Source organism: Nothobranchius furzeri, chromosome 7, assembly GCF_043380555.1.
Source record: "Nothobranchius furzeri strain GRZ-AD chromosome 7, NfurGRZ-RIMD1, whole genome shotgun sequence".
Taxonomy (NCBI): Eukaryota; Metazoa; Chordata; class Actinopteri; order Cyprinodontiformes; family Nothobranchiidae; genus Nothobranchius; species Nothobranchius furzeri.
Window position 1 is genome coordinate 65,852,412 of NC_091747.1, and position 21,059 is coordinate 65,873,470.

Sequence of the window (21,059 nt, forward strand, 5' to 3'; positions counted from 1 at the left end):
CACTGGGGCTTTGGGGTGCTGTGATCAACAGTGTCAAAAGCTGCAGAAAGATCTAACAATACTGAGGGTGATAATGTAGGCTTAGAAGGACAGAGTGCTGTCAAGGATGACACCCAAACTCTCCACATTCCATTCAATTCAATTAAAAAATACTTTATTAATCCCAGAGGGAAATTGATTGCTGTAGTAGCTCAGAATAATAATAATAATAAAAATCAAGTCATCAAAGAGTTATTGTACAATGGCTGTTGGCAGGAAGGATCTCCAGTAGCGGTCAGTGTTGCAGCCAAACTGAAGAAGCCTCTGACTGAAGACACTCTTCTGCTGTCGGACAGTCTTGTGAAGAGAATGCTCAGGGTTGTCCATCATGTTCTTGATTCTCTGGAGAATCCTTCTTTGCATTATCTCCTCCAGTGGTTCCACAGTCGTCCCCAGAACAGAACCAGCCTTTGTTATTAGGCTGTTGAGCCTTTTCAGGTCCCTGCTTCTGATGCTGCTACCCCAACAGACGATGGCTGAAGAGATTACACTCTCAACAACAGACTTGTAGAAGATCTGCAGCATCTTGCTACAGACACTGAAGGACCTAAGCGTCCTCAAGAAGTGCAGTCTGCTGTGTCCCTTCTTGTAAACGGCTTCACTGTTCTTTCTCCAGTCCGGTCTGTTGTCCAGGTGAACTCCAAGGTGTTTGTATTCCTCAACCACTTCCACTTCTTCTCCCATGATGGAAACGGTGTTTGACTCCACCCTGTTTCTTCTGAAGTCTAAAATCATCTCCTTTGTTTTGTTCACGTTCAAGGTCAGATGATTGTTTCCACACCATGCCACAAAGCGCTCCACCAGCTCTCTGTACTCAGCTTCCTGTCCATCTCTGATACACCCGACAACTGCAGAGTCATCTGAGTGTTTCTGTAGATGACAGGTCTCTGATTTGTACTGGAAGTCTGAGGTGTACAGGGTGAAAAGGAATGGTGAGAGTACAGTCCCCTGTGGTGCTCCAATGTTACTGATCGCCTGGTTTGATGTGCAGTTCTTCAGCCTCACAAACTGTGGTCTGTTTGTCAGGTAGTCTTTAATCCAGGCGATAGTTGGGGCCCCCACCTGTGTCTTCTGGAGTTACTGGCAAAGAACATCAGGCTGGATTGTGTTAAATGCACTGGAGAAATCAAAGAACATGACCCTCACAGTGCTGCCTGCTTTGTCCACATGACAGTGGGTTGGTTGAAGCAGCTGGATGATGGCATCTTCAACTCCAACTCCATGGCGATAAGCAAACTGCAGCGGGTCCTGATATGTTCTAGTTTGCTTATTCAGATGGACCAACAGGAGTCTCTCCAGGACCTTCATGATGTGGGATGTCAGGGCAACCGGTCTGTAGTCGTCATTGACTGATGGGCGAGTTTTCTTTGGAACTGGAACAAGGCAGGATGTCTTCCACAGGACTGGAACCTTCTCCTGGGCCAGGCTGAGGTTGAAGAGGTGCTGCAGAATCCCACAGAGCTGCTCTGCACAGGCCTTCAGTACTCTGGGGCTGACACCATCTGGACCTGCAGCCTTGTTCCTGTTCAGTCTCTCCAGCTGCCTCTTCACCTGACTTCTAGAGACAGATAGGTGGGAGGGGGAGGTAAATGGGGCAGCAGCATCTCCTGACTTGGTTGAAGACAGATTTATAGAACCAGAAGAGTCCATGACTGCATTAGAGGACAAAAGAGCTGGCGTGTGACAGGAAAATGTTGGATCAGAGGAGGATGGGATGTCTGATTGGCTGGGGACAGGCGAGGAGGATGCTGGGTTTGTTCCTGAACTGAACCTATTGAAGAACTTGTTCAGTTCATTGGCTGTGTTCGGGCTGCCATCTGTGCAATCCTTCCTCTGCTTGAAGCCTGTGATCTTCTTCATCCCTGACCAGACATCTCTGATATTGTTCCTCTGTAGTTTGTTCTCCAGCTTCTTCCTGTATGCCTCCTTGCTTGTCTCTGATCTTGATCTTCAGTTGCTTCTGTATACTCCTCAATAATTCCCTGTCTCCCTCCTTGAAGGCTCTTTTTTTTCTCATTTAGCAGATTCTTCAGTTCACTGGTGATCCAGGGTTTGTTATTAGCGAAGCATCTCACTGTTCTGGTGGTTAATATATTGTCCACACAGAAGTTTATATAGTCAGTGACACATCCAGTCATGGCATTGATGTCCTCTTCATATCCTTGGCAGAGTCATCCAATCTGTGGTCTCAAAACAACTCTGCAGGGCTTCTTCAGCATCCTGTGACCATTGTCTCACAGCTCTTCTTGTCACAGGTTGCCTCTGAACAAGTGGTTTGTATTCTGAGCAGAGAAAAACAAAATTGTGATCTGATTGTCCCAGAGGAGGTCTAGTTTTGGACATGTATGCATTCTTTACATTTGCATAACACAAATCCAATGTCTTGTTTTCTCTGGTGGAGCAGCTGACAAACTGTTGAAATGTTGGAAGTGTAGCAGAGAACGAGGCATGACTAAAATCACCAGATATAGCCACAAATGCATTGGGGTGCTGGGTTTGTACTTCGCGACAACAGATCTGATGGCATCACATGCATTTTCAGCAATGGCTGAAGGTGGAATATAAACGGTTGCCAAGACAACACTGGTGAACTCTCTTGGCAAATAATATGGGTGACAACTTACTGCCAAGAGTTCAACATCTGGGCTGCAGAGACGACATTTCACTGAAACATGACCTGGATGGCACCATCTCTTGTTGACAAGCACTGCCACTCCACCTCCTTTTCTTTTCCCGCTCCTCTTCAGATCTCTATCTGCTTATACAGTCAGGAACCCTGGCAGAGAGACGCTGGAATCGGGGATATGGTCCTGCAGCCACGTCTCACTGAAACACATAACACTGCACTGCCGAAACTGGCGGAGTCCTTGAAAGGGCTTGGAGTTCATCCATCTTGTTGGCCAGTGATCTCACATTGCCCATTATGATCGATGGAAGAGATGGTTTGAATTTCCTTTCTCTGTCTCAGTTTTGCTCCCGCTCTGCACCCACGATTCTTGTGTTTTAGTTCATTTGAAATTTATGGCTTCAGTTAAGGTATTATTTCAGCCTTCCCAATGTTAATCAGCTGCTCCCAACTGTAAACCAGCTTGTTGCCATGGTTACGCATCATAACAAATGCTCAAAAAGTGAAAAAATAGCAGTACAAATACTCCAAGCTTCACAGCACCAGAAACAGAAAAGTAAAATGTCCAAAAAAATACCATTCCTCCTGAGAAACCAGAAGAAAAAATGTCCAAGAAAAGGCAAAACTTACATATAGTCAACAGAGCTACTCCAACATGCAGCCGCCCAGAGCAGCGCAGTTCCAAAACACAGCACATTCAATTCAATTCAATTCAATTCAATTCAAAAATACTTTATTAATCCCAGAGGGAAATTAATTGCTGTAGTAGCTCAGAATAATAATAATAATCAAGTCATCAAAGAGTTATTGTATATTACAATGGCTGATGGCAGGAAGGATCTCCAGTAGCGGTCAGTGTTGCAGCCAAACCGAAGAAGCCTCTGACTGAAGACACTCTTCCGTTGTCGGACAGTCTTGTGAAGAGAATGCTCAGGGTTGTCCATATTTTTCTTGATTCTCTGGAGAATTCTTCTTTGCATCATCTCCTCCAGCGGTTCCGAAACTGCCGAAATTCTGGCTGAGTCCTTGAAAGGGCTTGGAGTTCCTCCATCTTGTTGGCCAGTGATCTCACATTGCCCATTATGATCGATGGAAGAGATGGTTTGAATTTCCTCTTTCTCTGTCTCCGTTTTGTGCCCGCTCTGCACCCACGCTTCTCGCTTTTTAGCTCATTTGAGATTTGTGGCTTCAGTTGAGGTATTATTTCAGCCATTCCAATTTTAATCAGCTGCTCCCGATTGTAAACCAGCTTGTTGCCATAGTTACGCATCATAACAAATGCTCAAAAAGTGAAAAAAGCTTAAAAAAGCTGTAAAAATCCTCCAAGCTTCACAGCACCAGAAACTGAAAAGTAAAGTGTCCAAAAAATAGGTTTTCTTGAGAAACTAAAAGAAAAAATGCCCAAGAATAGGCATATGAGTGGATGGAAGGATGGAGGAATTATCCCTTACCCCGGTGAGCAGACAGCTGCTCAAGAGAGAAATCAGTGTGTGTGTGTGTGGCACAAGATTATGAGGACACACAGCACATTAACAAAATAATGTGGTTCAGAGTCTCCAAAAGCAACACAACTCATTTCCGCCTATTTTTACCTTATAATGGAGGACACCGCAGAATTTCCCGTGTGCATTAAACTCCGCCCCAGGCTCTGGGATTTCCGCATTCCTGAGAAGTCCCTCGGGTTTATATGTGAATACTACAACGCCCGTTGGAGACCGAACTCACGCCACACAGCCCAACCAAACCCCGACCGTGCCGATGCTAATGTGTAAGCGCCATAATGCTCCAACTAAAGGCTTTTCCTTTTATACCATCTCTAAAGACACAGGACAGTTTAGATAAGTGGGAAACTTTAAGGACTGCAAATTATAAGAAAATTTTACCTCCAACTGGACGTAATTTAGGCACACCTCCTTGGAAAAGCCCCCCCATTGCCACTGGTCCTCCACTTCCGAAACCTCCTCCACCACCGCCACCGCCTACACCTCCTACAGCTGATTCTGGAAAGGTGATGACATGTTAGGCACACATAACCAGCAGATATCTAACAGACAGCACAGCTGATTCCGATGCATCAGTCGGCCAGTTAACCAGAATGATAATTAGCATTTTTCATCATCAACATTGGTCGATAAGCCTATTTAGTAGAGCCAATTTAAAATCAGGCACCTCCACAGGCAGCCCACTGCTACTAGGGGTCCGCTGTGGAAATACCCCAATCCAAAAATTAGGAGTATAGCCTCTGTGAACTTCCTTCTTTCAAGTGAGGATGGTACGACTTTTCCTGTCTGTGTGCTAAGACAGTAGCCTGGCAAGCCAGACTAAATAAATGTATTATTAAGTGTGGCAACGCTCCATTGACCGCTCTCGGTTGTGGGGCGGGTTCTACCGTTGTCTTTCAAAGGATCTCTGCATTCCACTGGACAATGAATGTGACATACTCTTGTTTCACTCTGTTGCATCATCCCACCCACCAGGCATATAGAGTGCCCTGATTGGCCCACAAAGCGGATAAAGCTCTGTGATTTGTTCACTAAGCAGATAGAGCACTATGATTGGCCCACCATTATGGACCAATCACAGCTCTTTATGTGTTTGAAACCCCTCTAGAGAGCTGTGATTGGCTAGCCAGAGTCCTGGTAGGAGCTGCTGAGGTTCCTATGGAGCATGCCTAGACCGTTCTTTGCAAAGCAAGAATTTGGTCTAGTTCACTAGGCTACTAAGACGGTGGTGTTTTGGCTGAGTCCAGAAAATTGCAGATGCTAATTCTAGCTAGCCTGCTAACTGCAGCTAAGGTGACTGTCCACTGCCCCCCCCCCCCCCCCCCCCCGAACGAAAACCTCCTTCTCTGTGTGTGTTCCAGATTACGTTGCGTGATTCAAAGCCAGTTGTGCTGGTCAACTGCTCTTGTGTGGCTGGCTGTGGAATCTGCAGCCACTTGGTAGCATTGATTATCCAGAGTGCTCAATCATTAAACTGAATGTGGCATGTCTGTTGTCCTTACCTGTCCCAGCATGCAAACAGATGGAATAGAAGTGGCATAAACCATGAACAATGGTTTGTCTCATTCCAGAACCTAACACTTGCATTACTTTTTACCGTCACTTTATTAACAAAATCTGTTTTAATACATGGGGGTGAAACCTGGACCAGTGGATACCATGGTTGTCCTAAAGCCCACACCAGGTGCTACTACAACAAGTGGAGTTAGGCAAGTATCACTAAATTTAAATAGCAGGCTACAGTGTGTTGTAAAAATAAATGCTTCCGGTTGCCTGATAATGTAATTCCATGAGTAGAGCAGGGGAGCTGGAGCTTTTTTATACCTTAATAAAAAAATCATGTTCTGTTTTATACAGCAATTGTCTCAATTTACAGATGAATTACAATCATAGACCAATGAATGTTTTATCTAAAGTAAATTTAATAAGACTTGATTGCTTCACAGTATTATTTAGAGCTGTAGCTATTGATTATTTTAGTATTCAAGTAATCTATCAAATCCTCCATTGATTCATCGAGTATTCTATTTGACGATGTTTAACGTGAAACATGACTTTAGTCTGCTGCTAAACATAAGAAAAAAAAAGGCTAAATTACAAAAGGCTCAATAATATATATTAAATTGGTGTTGTCTAGTTCCCTCTTTCCCAGCTGATATTTATAGTTAATGAATATTTTATGGAACAAAATTTGACATGGAGTAGTAATGGACTTGTGGTCAAGTTTTCACCAACAAATTGCCCAGAAAGTAAACTTTCATTTGCAGACACAAACACACCATCCGTCTGGCCTCCAAATCCAATTCTTGTTACTAGCCAAAGCAGCTATAACATCTTTGCTCAAGGCCTCATACGAGACTGCAGCATCCTCACAATGAATAAAAGTCAACCTCCTTGAAGTTCCTACGTGACTTTACCACTTATAGGTTGAAAAAATCAAATGTGTTGAATGAACAAGATGTTGAATTAAATGTTTGAATAATCTGTGCTTTAATCATCATCTATACTCATACACATTATAATAAATAAAATAAACTTCACACAAGTGTTCTAAAACATTCTCGCTCACACATAGAGTTAACTCTCTGAGGATCTGATGGAAGGAGGGACTTCTGAAGTATATTTTGGTAATGCCCTCAAACGAGTCAAATTCTGATTTGCCAAATTTATAAGCAATGTGTTTTAATAAAACAGGAATTACTTCCTGATGAATTCAGTTTCTAGCTGACTCCCAATTCAGCTAAATCGGGAAAAAGATATTTTGAAACCATCTTCTCCTTTGACCTCAAGTCAAAGCCTCTCTGCAACGCTGCGAGTGATACAGACACAACGGCTCTTCTAAGACCCAACAAACAGATTTAGATGCAAACAAGCATTCCAGCTTCCTGTCGTCACCTGGAGAGATCTCAGACTAGACGGGTTTTATCGGTGCTGTTGCGTCCGAAAGGATTTTTTTTTTGAGGAGGAAGGCCTGGAGAGATCCTGATCCTGACTGAGCAGTTGCGAGGAGCAGACCTGATAAAGAGCCTGATGACGAGCAGCTGTGTCCCTCATTCTCTGCCCATGCCAACCAGCCACCATTTGTTTGTGCTCAGCTTTGTGAATAGTCTATAAAAATCAAAGTCATTTATTGTCATTTCTACCACATGTGCAAGACATACAGAGAAACGAAATTGAGTTTCATGTACACACAATTCAGAGATCAGACATACATGGGCAGGACATGATAAGAATTGGTGACTGCGGTCATTCGCAACATGAGACGCGCTACCTTAATAGATGAAAAGGAATTACATGAGGATAGGTTGGTGGAGGGGAAAAAAAAGCATACCGGAGTTACTCCCGACAGGGCGTAGCTGTACTATGCAGAAAGAAACACCTCAAACATATAAGCACGAACTTCAACATTCACAACATGAGACTCCGTTGGGGGGGCTGGGATCCTGTCTTTCCAGGCCAGCAGCCATGTGCGGCGCTCAGCCAGCTGTGTCCACAGGAGGGTGAGAGATCTTGGGAGGGGCGCAGAGCACATTCCTGCAGGTTGATGGCCTTGCTGTGAAGTCCACAATCTGAAGGCGGGGGGGGGGGGAGTCCACAGCATCTGTCTGCATTTCTTCCTTCGTGGGGGATGATTATTTGCAGCTTCAAGGCTGCATGGCGTCAGATAAGGATAACAAGACTGTGTTTGGGTCAGGCAGAGATAATTTTCCCTCTGCCTTCAGTCTGTAACTGGTCATTCCAGTCCTTCAGCGAAGCCAATTCGGGTTATTAAACATCTCCACACCGTCCGGTGACCCTCTCTGAGATGACATCCATTTTGCGCACGAACACCGGTAACGCAGCTAAGACATTGTCCAGCTTACGATTCACCTCGAGTAACGTCCCAGTCTGTGAGGTCTCCCCCCGGACGGTGCCGTCCATGGGTGCGGGTCGCCCTCCAATCGCTCCCGTCATCCCATTTTTTCGGAAAACCAGATATCCTCCCACTCCAATCAGAAGAAATCCAGTTATCATCAGGCCAAACATCCACATATCTTCGACGTCCTCAATGGACAGCTGAGAGATACAGATGACATTCCACTCCTTCCAGGAATCGAGCATATATCCCGCTGCGTGTGTCCCGTGAGGGCAAGTGGGAGCCCCCTCCTCCGTTCTCATCATAGAAAAAAATTCTTATCAATCGCGTTGAATGACCAATTAATTAAATCCATTTCTGAAAAATAGTGATTTCCAGAGGAAATGCAGAGAAGCGCTCTGTAGGCAGACAAGACAAAAAGAGCCTTGGGAAAAAAAGATAAGGGAGCAAAGCAGAAGCGACTGTGCTCTGTGAGTGCCAGGAGAAGGAATTGTAGAGGTGAACTGCCTTTTGCTGTATCTGTTTTCTCCTGTTTGGTTTGCCAGGGAGGTAAGTTTGGTTTGTCCATTGGTTCCTTTAATTTGTAGGTAAGATGGCTGTTTAAGTTAGATGTGTATTGTTAGTTTGTTACTTTGGCCTTGTTCACCCTGAAGCTTAATCCTCCCTCACCCTTAGTTAGCGTTTAATTGAGTATTTGGTTATTGTGTCAATAAATTATTAGAAATTCCTTTAGTGTGGTTGCTTGGGATCGGCGGTTAATGGTGGTCCACCCTTTATGTTGCAGCCAGGCCCCTCCTAGACTGGTTGCAACAGTGCTAATCTACGAGTTTCTGATACCGAGAGGTTCACTCCTCCGGCAGTGTCCATCACGGCCTCTTAACCCCTGGGTTGCACAAGAATCTCCACACAAAGAGTGCGTAGATTAGGCACAGATTGCATCGGATGTTTTTTATAAATACAGCGAGGAACATAAGTATCTGAACACCTTGCTATTTCGCAAGTTCTCCCACTTAGAAATCATGGAGGGGTCTGAAATTCACATTGTAGGTGCATTCCCACTGTGAGAGAGAGAATGGGAAAAAAATCAGGAAATCACATTGAATGATTTGTAAAGAATTTATTTGTTTTGCACTGCTGGACATAAGTATTTGAATACCTGGAAATCAGCAAGAATTCTGGCTCTCAAAGACCTGTTACTCTGCCTTTAAGAATTCCACCTCTACTCCACTTAGTAATCGTAATTAGTAGCACCTGTCTGAGGTCTTTAAAGACACTATCCACCCCACAGTCAGTCAGACTCAAAACTACTACCATGGGCACGACCAAGGAGCTGCCAAAAGAAACCAGAGACAAAATCGTGGACCTCCACAAGACTGAAAAGGGCTACAGGGAAATTACCAAGCAGCTTAGAGAAAATAGATCAATTGTTGGAGCAATTGTCAGAAAATGGAAGAGGATAAAGATGACTGTCAGTCTCCCTTGGACTGGGGCTCCATGCAAGATCTCATCTCGTGGGGTATCACTGATGATAAGAAAGGTGAGGAATCAGCCCAGAACTACACAGGAGGAACTGGTTAATGACTTGAAGAGAGCTGGGACCACAGTTTCAAAGGTCACTATTGGTAAAACACTATGCCATCATGGTTTCAAATCACGCATTGCACGAAAGGTTCCCCTGCTCAAGTCATCACATGTCCAGGCCCGTCTGCAGTTTGCCAATGACAATCTGGATGATCCAGAGGAGGCATGGGAGAAAGTCATGTGGTCAGATGAGACCAAAGTAGAACTTTTTGGTCTAAACTTCACTCGCCGTGTTTGGAGGAAAAAGGAGGAGTTGCATCCACAGAACACCTTACCTACCGTGAAGCATGGGGGTGGAAACATCATGCTTTAGGGGTGCTTTTCTGCGAAGGGGACAGGACGACTGCACTGTATTAAGGAGAGGATGAATGGTGCCATGTATTGTGTGGCATTTTGAGCAACAACCTCCTTCCCTCAGTCAGAGCATTGAAGATTGGTCGTGGCTGGGTCTTCCAACATGACAATGACCCGAAGCAGACAGCCAGGCTAACCAATGAGTGGCTCCGTAAGAAGCATATCAAGGTTCTGGAGTGGCCTAGCCAGTCTCCAGACCTAAATCCAATCGAAAATCTTTGGAGGGAGCTGAAACTCTGTGTTGCTCAGCACCAGCCCCAGAACCTGACAGATCTAGAGAAGATCTGTGTGGAGGAGTGGGCCAAAATCCTTGTTGCAGTATGTGCAAACCTGGTCAAGAACTACAGGAAACATTTGATCACTAACTGCAAACAAAGGCTTCTGTACCAAATATTAATACTGATTTACTCAGGTGTTCAAATACTTATGTGCAGCGGGGCAAAACAAATTCTTTACAAATCAAACAATGTGATTTCCTGATTTTTTCTTTTACAATCTGTCTCTCATAGTGGGAATGCACCTACATTGTGAATTTCAGACCCCTTCTGATTTCCAAGACAACTTGCAAAATTGCAAGGCGTTCAAATACTTGTGTTCCTCACTGTACATATCTAGTTTACCAAACATACAGCCAAATTATTTTACAAGCCAGACTCCAAACTCTCTCAGATACTTAAAGGTTTTGCTTAAACATCTAGCTTCCATTCCATCATTCCACAAACCACGTTAAATCACTTCATATCCATTACATTACATATCATTATTCATACCTTGTCATGTATAATCATTAGTTTATAAAAATGAATTTATTTCCTTTTCCCTAAACTATATACTGACTGTCTGAATTAATATGAAGTGTGTTTCTGGTCCCTGAACAAGTAAAGTAACTAGAATCTTCTGATTAAACATTCAAAGATCTATCAGGTGAATATTTCATATTCATATAGAATTATCACATCTTATTGGTCATTTTGATAAATATGTAACCACTCATTAACACTACATATTTCATTCACATTTTAGGTTTGTACTGACCTCATCCTAGTCAAAATAACCTAAATATATTCTATAAATATATATAATAAATAAATATATATCTAAATATATTCACATATAATCAGTAGAATTTATTTATTTTATTAACATGTTCAGTAGTAAGGAAATGCTAAAAACATTCAATTTCTACTGGTAACACTGTACTTATTATCCACGGTGTAACGTATCAAAGGTCAAATTTTCACCAACAAATTGGCCAGAAAGTAACCTTTCATTTGCAGAAAGAAGAACACCATCTGACACTTCCACTTCCGGTCGGCAACAAGATGGCGCCTGTGCTTGGCTTAGCCGCGGTCACCGGCCACTTTTTCAAACCTCTCCACTAACCTCCTCTTTTCCACCTTGCTCCTGTCTGCGATCCTCTTTAGTAGTGTCCCTGCTACCATCCCCTATGATCGCCAGACTCTTTTGTCCTTCCGATCGTTCATGATTGCCCAAGATGCACCGAGGAGGTACCATCCTGTTTATTTACCTGAATGGCGCACTGGCTCGGAGCCAAACGACGGTTCCGAGCTGCGCGCATCTAGCGATGTTTGTCCGGTCCCGGGAAAACGTCGCAGGAAAAGAGGTAAACGAGCAGGAAACCAGGTGAGAATAAGACTTCTCTTAAAGCGTGGTTTATCTAGTAAACATCGGCGTGATCTTCTAGCTTCTTGTCCTTTGCTTGGTGACCTGAGCGTCACTTCCACATTCCCACCAGGCCGCGTTGCAACGCAGTTCATCCGTCCAAGTTTTTTATGGTCGGTTTATCCTCATTCCTCAGTGGTTTCTCCTACGGTTCCATCCATAGGTGGTTTTTATAAACACCGTGGATCTAACCCTGCTAATTTACGTCCACTAACTCCAGCTGTTTCTGTAGTTTCTGATTCCTCCACCTCACTCAGCATGGCCCTATTAAATTCCCGCTCTGTTAACAAAAAGTCCTTCCTGCTCAATGATCTAATTCTCTCTAAAAACCTGACTAAAATGTGACTAAATTTTGGCAGCAAACATCTGATTATTCTGGTCTGATTGAACTCTGCCCGAGTGGTTATTCTTTTCTTAGCCAGCTCTGGGGTTCTGGTCGTGGTGGAGGCCTAGCTGTTGTTTTCAGAGACCATCTTCCATGTAGCTCTACAACCTCTGGTCCCTTTGCTTCCTTTGAACTGCAGCTGATTAAAGTCGGGCGTAAAGACCCTTTCTACTGTGCTGTGGTTTATCGTCCACCTGGTCCAAACAGTTATTTCCTTCAGGAGTTTAGTGACTTTCTATCCTCCACTTTGAAGCTGTCCAGACTGGTGATTGTTGGTGACTTTAACATCCACGTTGATGATCCCTCTGATCACTTTGCCGTGAATTTCTCCAGCCTTATGGACACCTTTGGCTTTACCCAGCATGTTTCTGGCCCCACACACACCAGGGGGCACACTCTAGACCTTGTTTTTACCCTGTCTAAATGCTGACAGTGTTTGTCCTGAGGATGTTTATATTTCAGATCACCATTGCATTTTCTTTAACTTGTCAGTTTCTGCGTCCCCAGCTCCTGCTCGCCGTATGGTTAGTTCTCGTCTTCTTAATGAGAGCACAGCTAGCAATTTTTCTGCTGCTTTTGATCCACCGTGTTCTTCTGATAATGACCCAGATCCCTTAACTTCTCAGTTTAACGAGCACTGCCTCTCCATTCTGGACAACATCTGTCCTGTCAGAACCAGATCAGTTCCTGCAGTGAACCCTACTCCCTGGTTTAATGACAGCCTTCAGCCTGAAGCGCCAATGCAGGAAAATTGAGTGTTTATGGAAGAAAACCCATGTCCATCTGCTGCACCTAAAGGATCTTCTGACATCCTTTAACTCTGCAGTCAGAGATGCAAGGGTTTCTTATTTCTCCAACCTAGTGTCCCAGAGCAAAGGGAACCCCAAGGTGCTGTTTAACACTATCAGCAGCATCGTCTCTCCTGCCACTCCTACAGCCTCCATCCACTCTGTTACAGACTGTGAGAACGTTCTGTCTTTCTTTGTGGACAAAGTCAATAAGGTTAGATCTAGCATCTCTCCTTCAGCCTTATCGCCGCTTCTCCCGACTCCAACCAGGCCCATCATCCTAGATAGCTTTGCTCCGGTTTCTTTGCCTGAGTTACCCAAACTAGTTAACTCTATGAAGACCTCTGCATGCCCCCTCAACATCTTACCCTCATCTTTGTTTAAAAGTGCTTTTCAGTCCATCGGTCCCAGCGTGCTCTCTATGATTAATGCTTCTCTGGTTTCTGGTCAGGTCCCTGCTTACTTTAAGAACGCTGTAATCCACCCACTTCTTAAAAAACCGAGTCTCGACCCCTCTCTCCATAGCAGCTTCAGACCCATCTCTAAACTTCCGTTCATCTCCAAGATCTTGGAAAAGGTTGTGGCTAAACAACTCACAGCTGCTCTTGATGAACATAACATCTATGATAGCTTCCAGTCAGGTTTTCGTAGAGCTCATTCTACTGAAACAGCTCTTCTTAGGGTCTCTAATGACCTTCTGACTCACAGTGATGCAGGGGACTGTTCTGTTCTGGTCCTGCTGGACCTGACTGCAGCCTTTGACACGGTTGACCATCACCTGCTACTGGAGAGGCTGAGAGACTGGGTAGGCCTATCAGGATCTGCTCTGGAGTGGTTCTCCTCTCATCTCTCTGAGCACTCCTTTTCTGTGGCCGTCTCCAAGTTTAGGTCCTCCACCACCTCTCTTACCCATGGTGTCCCACAAGGTTCTGTGCTGGGGCCTATGCTCTTCCTCCTCTATCTGCTTCCTCTTCAGCACATTCTGAGCTCCTTCAAAGGAATCTCCTACCATCTTTATGCAGATGACATCCAACTGTCCATCTCCTTTAAGCCCCATGAGATGTCTAAGCTGCAGCTGTTTCACACCTGCTTAGACTCAAAACCTGGATGGCTGGGAGCTTTCTTCAAATGAATGAAGGTAAGACTGAGATCCTCATCTGTGCCCCAGACAAGCTGGTTCCCAAAGTCAGAGACTCTCTTTGTCAGCTTGCTTCCCACACCAAACCTTCTGTCAGGAATCTTGGCGTGACCTTTGACCCAGCTCTCACCCTGGATTCTCATGTCATTTCTCTTGTTGGCTCTTCCTTCTTCCATCTCAGGAACATTGCTAAGCTGAGTCCCATTCTGTCCCGCTCTGAACTTGAGACAGTTCTCCACACCTTCATCTCCTCACGCTTAGACTACTGTAACTCTCTTTTCACGTGTCTGAGCAAAACTTCCCTGAACCTTCTACAGGTGGTTCAGAACACCTGTGCTCGGCTTCTGACAAAGTCCTCCAAACACACCCACATCACCCCGCTTCTCCTCCAGCTTCACTGGCTGCCAGTCAACTTCAGGGTTCATTTCAAGATCCTGGTTCTGGTCTATAGGGCCTTACATGGACAAGCACCATCTTACATTGGTGATCTTCTTAGTCCCTACACCCCTAGGAGGTCCCTGAGGTCCAGTGATCAAAGCCTACTGGTTGTGCAACACACCAGGCTAAAGACCAAAGGTGACAGATCATTTGCTGCTATGGCCCCCAGACTCTGGAACTCTCTCCCCCTGAGCCTGAGATCAGAGGACTCAGTGGTCTCCTTTAAAAAGCAGCTGAAGACTCACTTGTTCAAGCTGGCTTTTGTATGACCTTCTTCACCTCACCCTATCTCTAAGGCTGAGCCCGGCCACCCTACGGAGGAAACTCATTTCGGCCGCTTGTATCCGCGATCTCGTTCTTTCGGTCATTACCCAAAGCTCATGACCGTAGGTGAGGATTGGGACGTAGATCGACCGGTTAATCGAGAGCCTGGCTTTCTGGCTCAGCTCCCTCTTCACCACGACAGATCGGCTCATGGATCGGCTCATGGAGCTCGGACATTCGGGAGGGACTCGGAGTAGAACCGCTGGTCCTCCTGATTGAAAGGAGTCAGTTGAGGTGGTTTGGGCATCTGGTCATGATGCCTCCTGGATGCCTCCCTGGGGAGGTGTTTCGGGCATGTCCTGCCGGCAGGAGGACCCCAGGACACGTTGGAGAGGTTACATCTCCAATCTGGTCCGGGAACGCCTTGGGGTCCTGCCGGAGGAGCTGGTGGAGGTGGCCGGGTAGACAATGGTCTGGAGCTCCCTAGTTGGGATGCCGCCCCCACGACCCGGACCCGGATAAGCGGAGGAAGAAGACAACGGTGACGACGATGTATTTAACGGTAATTATTTATTTTGTAAATTGGAATAGGTGTTTCTGTTCTCAAGAACGTAATATTAAATTGGCTTAAAGCACATATGCACACATCACTGGCTAAGCAAAACGTGTACAGGTTGGCAGGTCTGGGTATTGTAGACTCAGATTGCGTCGGATGGTTTTTATAAAAAAAAATCTGTAGTTTAACAAACATACAGCCAAATTCTTTTACAACCCAGACTCCACAAGCTCTCTCAGACACTTAAACAGCAAGTCACCCCCAAATCAACTTTTTTTACTGATAAACTATATGAATGAGTGTCTAATTGTGCTGTAGAGGCGTGTTTTCAAAATTTTGCCACTTTAGTGCATCTTTGTTAAAATTTAAATACTGATGCTAACCCAAAGCTAAAGCGGAGGTGAGAGCTAAGCTAACGGGGGTAGCAACCTGGCTACAACCAGAGTTAACTGTGCACAACACCAGAGCTTCTGAGTCAGAGATACGCTGGGCTGACCGCTGGGTAAAACCAGGTGGAACAGAGAGGTCTCCCGAAAGTTGCTGAAAGCCGGCAGCCGCACAGCAGACAGAAGCCACGATCAGACAGAGATGGACCGAGCTGCAGGGAGGGGATAAGGGTGGAAAACATCGGTCTCCCGAGAGCTCCACAAGCCGATAGTGGGAACCCAGCTCCACCAACATGTTATATTTCAACCCATTTTCTAAAGTGCAGCATTATGTTAAATGCACTGGGTTTTACCCTATTACATTTAAATTTCATGGTTAAACAGTACATGTTAAAATCTAAGCTCAGCTCGGCAGTGACCTAAAATACATAAATATAATTTTACTTACCGAAAAAAATGAAGTGGAGACTCCTTGGATGCTCTATTAGCGCAATTAATGCCACAGCAAGTCATTTTGTCCAACAATTGCACAATAATATCCAAACAAGAATACACAAACACAGAGACTCAAAATCCCGGAGCAGTTTCCAGGCCAGACCGAGGCTCTACTGAGGCCTTTCCACGGAGCTAGCTCTGTGGTCACGTGGGTCTGATGCTCATTAACCATACATCATTTTAGGCTTTTAATACACTTAAACAGAAGAGTGAGAAAAAAATTCACCCCCTCAGAGTTGTCATGAGTGTAAACTAGATAATTTAAACCAAAAACATGTTTTGGTACCAGGCAGTAAACATGTTTATTTCTGCTGTGAAATTGGTATTTTTAACATGGGAGTCAATGAGGATTTGCTCGCTTCTGACACCAGCCCCCAGCGGATGAGGGCGGAACTGCAATTTTTGGTACTTCCGGGTTGAGACCAATTTTTGAGCCGCATTGTGGGGGCTTGGTGATGAACAAAAGAACGAGATCATGGATACAAGCAGCCGAAATGAGTTTCCTTCGCAGGGTAGCCAGGTTCAGCCTTAGGGATAGGGTAAGGAACTCGGATACCCAGGAGGGACTCTTAAGTTGAGCCACTCCTCCTCCGCATCGAAAGCAGCCAGTTGAGGTGGTTCGGGCATCTGGTCAGGACACCTTCTTGACGCCTACATCGGGAGGTGTTTTGGGCATGTCCTGCCGGCAGGAGGCCCCTGGGTCGACCCAGGACCACCTGGAAGAAATACATCCCTAGATTGGCCAGAGAAAGCCTGGGTGTCCCAGCTGAGGAGCTGGCAGACGTGGCCGGGGAGAGGATTGCCTGGGAGGCCCTACTTGGCGTGCTGCCCCTGTGACCCAAACCTGGATAAGCAGAGGAAGGTGAGGTGAGGTGTGCACACATTTAATGAAGCTTCAAATCAGTAATAAATGAATAAAGGAAAATAATGAATCAAACCATTCAAATAGCTTTTCAGCCCTAGCAATAATGAATCAAAATAACTGTTTATTGTTGAAATCAATTATTTAAGATTTTAAATACCATCAATCCATCCATTTTCATCCACTTATTCAGAGTCGGGTGACGGGGGCAGCGGCCTAAGTCGAGAGGTCCTGACGTCCCTCTCACCAGCCACTTGGGCTAGCTCTTCCGGGGGAATCCCAAGGTGTTCCCTGGCCAGGTGAAAGACATAGTCCCACTAACGTGTCCTGGATTTCCCATTAGGCCTCCTCCCAGCTGGTCATGCCTGGAAAACCTCACCAGCAGGTGTCCAGGAGGCATGCTAACTAGAAGCATGCTACCCAGGAGCCACCTCAACTGGCTCCTCTCGATGTGAAGGAGCAGTGGGTCTACTCCGAGTCCCTCCTAGATGACTGAGCTTCTCACCCTATCTCTAAGGGAGAGCCCAGCCACCCTGTGGAGAAAACTCATATCAGCCACTTGTATCCGCAATTTCGTTCTTTCGGTCACTACCCAAAGCTCGTGACCATAGGTGAGGGTAGGAATGTTGATCGACCAGTAAATCGAGAGCTTCGCCTTCTGACTCAGTTCCCTCTTCACCACAACAGATCGGTACAATGCCTGCATCACTGCAGATGCAGCACCAATCTGCCTGTTGATCTCGCGCTCCATCTTTCCCTCACTCGTGAACAAGATCCCGAGATACTTAAACTCCTCCACTTGGGGCAGGACCTCATCCCTGATGAGGTTTTAAATACACCAAACTAATCTACTTGGTAAGTTATTGATGATTTTATTATCAGTCAGGTCACAGTTTAATACCAGTATATTAACAATGACAGTTATATCATAGCTAGATCCCACAATAAGTGAAATACTCCTTTAAGGGTCTCTTACCAACAGATGTGATGTCAGGGGACTTTGATAATAGAATAGAATAGACTTAATTGATCCCACAGTGGGGAAATTCACTTGTTACAGCAGCACCAACACTTAAGAGAATAATTTGAAGAAAATCCAAAGGGTTCAAATGAAGGGAACAGGCACACTGCAGGAATAAAAACACAATTCATTTCAACCTGCAGGGTTTCCTTACAGAAAACTTTTAAATGATTAGAATGAACTGAACTCAAGGCTCAATGTTTTCTTTGTAAAGGGCCTTGAGACAACTTGTGCTGGGAATTGGTGCCACATAAATAAACGGAATTAACCTGATGTGGTTCCAAGCAGATCATGACAGGCGGACAAGTTGGTCAGAAGAATGTTGGGTACTGATTGGCTAATGGATGGAGTCATCGACACTCTACTGTACTCCCACCTTGCTGCCTGCAGTCTTTCCCGATTCTGTACTTTTGGGACTCTGACAAAAAGGCAAAGACTGCAGAATGTTCAACATTGCTACGATGTCCTCCACTGTTGCATTTTGTTGTGTTTATGTCCGGTTAGCGTTAGGGTTTGACCTTGTGCTAATATTGCGTAGTGCACGGATCACCTAGCACAAATTTTTCGACTCCAGGGGCTGCCCCACTATGACAGAAGGCAGCGAGAGACCTTTATTATGCATATCCTGGTGTTGTCTCCTCCCAATCCCTATCAAATCTCACAAACACAGAAACGCAGCTGATGGAATGTCCATATGAACATTCATGTTAATTTTACAAATCTTAAAAAAGCTCAGGCTGATGATCAGCTGAAAACCAAATGCTTGCATGTGTCAGAAACTCACTCTCTAGGACTGGAGCACTCCGATCATTGACATCATTGACCTTCTTCAGTCTGGCTCCTTTGCAGATGTCTGACAGAAGTGCTCCTCTGCCTTTTGCCTCAGAAGAGCTCAGTTTCGGAGGAGTTGTGTTTGCCTGTGGAAGATGTTAACAGCTTGAAATGAGATCCTGTGACTTGAACCAGAGCAGACCAAGCTACACATGTGCAGAGAGCCAGGGTTAGGAAATCAGCTGCTGGTTCCCCACAAAGCTCAAGTTTTTGTGAGAGAACAGCACCAACATTGGAACAAATGGAAATGTAATTTTTTATTACACAGTCAGTAGTGAGCTTACAAAACTGAACAAAATGAACAACCAGTGAATATTAGTGCTGCATCATGCATGCATGACGAAAATGTGCTAACTCTATGCAGAAAGGCCACAGCCAGGATTCAAACTTGCAACTGTTTTTCTATGAGGCAACAGTCATACCCGCTGCACCACCATGAAGCCCTGTACTGTATATGTACTAAATGGACTGCTTTTTAATAAATTGGACTTAAAACATACCTTTGATGTCGGGCTTTAAATTCCTAAGGGTCCTCAAACCTTCAACTTTGGTCATATTAAGCTCTTTTATCCGTTTTACCTTTTTTAGCTTTTATTGGTTGCTTTTATTTTCATTTTAAACCTATTTTGGTTAATTAATTTTAGTGTCAGAATTTTTGAGTCTTACTTTGAAGCACTTTGGCCGCCACTTTCGGTTCCCCAACCCTGGTCCGTAAGGCCCCACGGTCCTGCATGTTTTCCATGTCTCTGCTACAGCAGACCTGAGCTGATATTTGCACTGCCCCTCCTCAGGAGGACATCAAGTGCTGAAGATGCCTGTTAATCACTCATTCATTTCGGTCAGGTGTGTGGCAGCAGAGAAACACTAATGTTTGAATTAGGGTTGTCACGGTGTGAAAATTTAACCTCACGGTTATTGTGACCAAAATTACCTCGGTTTTCGGTATTATCGCGGTATTTTTTTAAACGTGTTACATTTTCAGACAACTAAATAAACCCTGTATATCAAGAAAATATTGTCCTCAGTTTGTGTCTAAATTTTGCCTAAAATTTGTTATTTTATAATTATGTTGTTTATTTGTTTACATTTTTTCCCCTTTAGTCTTTAACCCTCTGATGCATGAATTATGAGATCTTCAACCATGATTTTTTAAACATTTTTTTCATTCATCTTTAGGTGTGAATGAAACAAATTTCAACAAATATTTTTGTAATATTTTGTTAGTTTACTAATAATTTATTACATGTCCATCTCAGTGGACAACGTGCATTCTGAACATGAAATATGTTGGCTTGACTTACTGAAGTCCAAATGGAGGGGCTCACATGCAATAAAGTCTTCAACAGCTGTGCTTAATAGCAAAAATAAAGAAATAACAATTCTGGGTACCTGTCCACTGTAGTGACCATTATGCATCAGAGGGTTAAAATACCAATATTTGCCCATAACTTATTATTTTTTGTCTGTTTGATATCATTTTAAAAATATTAGATCAGATGATACTCAGTAATCAAATAGCCTTCTAATCCAGGGTTTCCCTTACATAGGCGTAGCCGTGGCGGGCCGCCACGGCTGAAATCCCACCGCCACGCCTACAACATCCCAAGTTTTATTGATGTTTTTTTTTTTTGCGCTGTTTCCCGAAGAAGCAGCGGGAACTACTGTGTTGTTGCTTGTGATCACAGCCGGCAGGTAGCAAGGAGGAGGAGGCAGGGCAGGGTGGTTACAGCTATGAGCGTACGGATAAAGCATTTTTGACGAATACGAGCAAGAAACGAGTGTAAAACTCAAAAATATCTGTAATCGTGCTGAATGAAATCCTCATTGGGTAACTGACTGTCTTCACGCTCTGTGATTGGCCAGTCAGATAGAGCGCCCGCCCCTCCCTACACACAAAACTGCAGCCGGGAGCTCAGTCAGCTCGGCCCAGGCATCAACGCACACACAGACAGTAAAGCCGGGCGGACACTGTGTGACTTTTTCACTTTTACTGAGCAGATTTTCCACTCGTGCGAGAATCCACGAGATCGGGGCGAGTTCTGCGCTGAGAGTCGTGTAGTGTACAGGGGGTTACGAGAGGCGATTGACACCACGTGACCAGCTACCGATCATCAATCGTGAGCTCGCACGGACTTCTGGAGTGTTTAATATTTATCTCATTCCTCATGAGGGTTGAAGCAGCGCAGCGAGCGGCTGCGACCCAAAAAGTATCAGAACCGCTCACGGCGCATTCGCATTCCTGCATCAACTCCGC

General features: G+C 44.8%; 1 protein-coding gene across 6 annotated transcripts in view; it reads right to left on the reverse strand.

Annotated features, from left to right (window-relative positions):
* wipf2b (WAS/WASL interacting protein family, member 2b) overlaps positions 1–21,059 on the reverse strand; it is a 139,356-nt gene that overhangs the window by 44,600 nt on the left and 73,697 nt on the right. For 5 of the 6 annotated variants that reach the window (XM_070553573.1, XM_070553574.1, XM_070553571.1 and 2 more), the window contains 2 exons: positions 18,759–18,891; positions 4,549–4,665 (listed from right to left, as the gene is read on the reverse strand). In XM_070553573.1, the coding sequence (XP_070409674.1) occupies positions 4,549–4,665; positions 18,759–18,891 (250 nt within the window). The remainder of the gene's footprint in view (positions 1–4,548; positions 4,666–18,758; positions 18,892–21,059) is intronic. The other variant, XM_070553575.1, reaches the window with a different exon arrangement.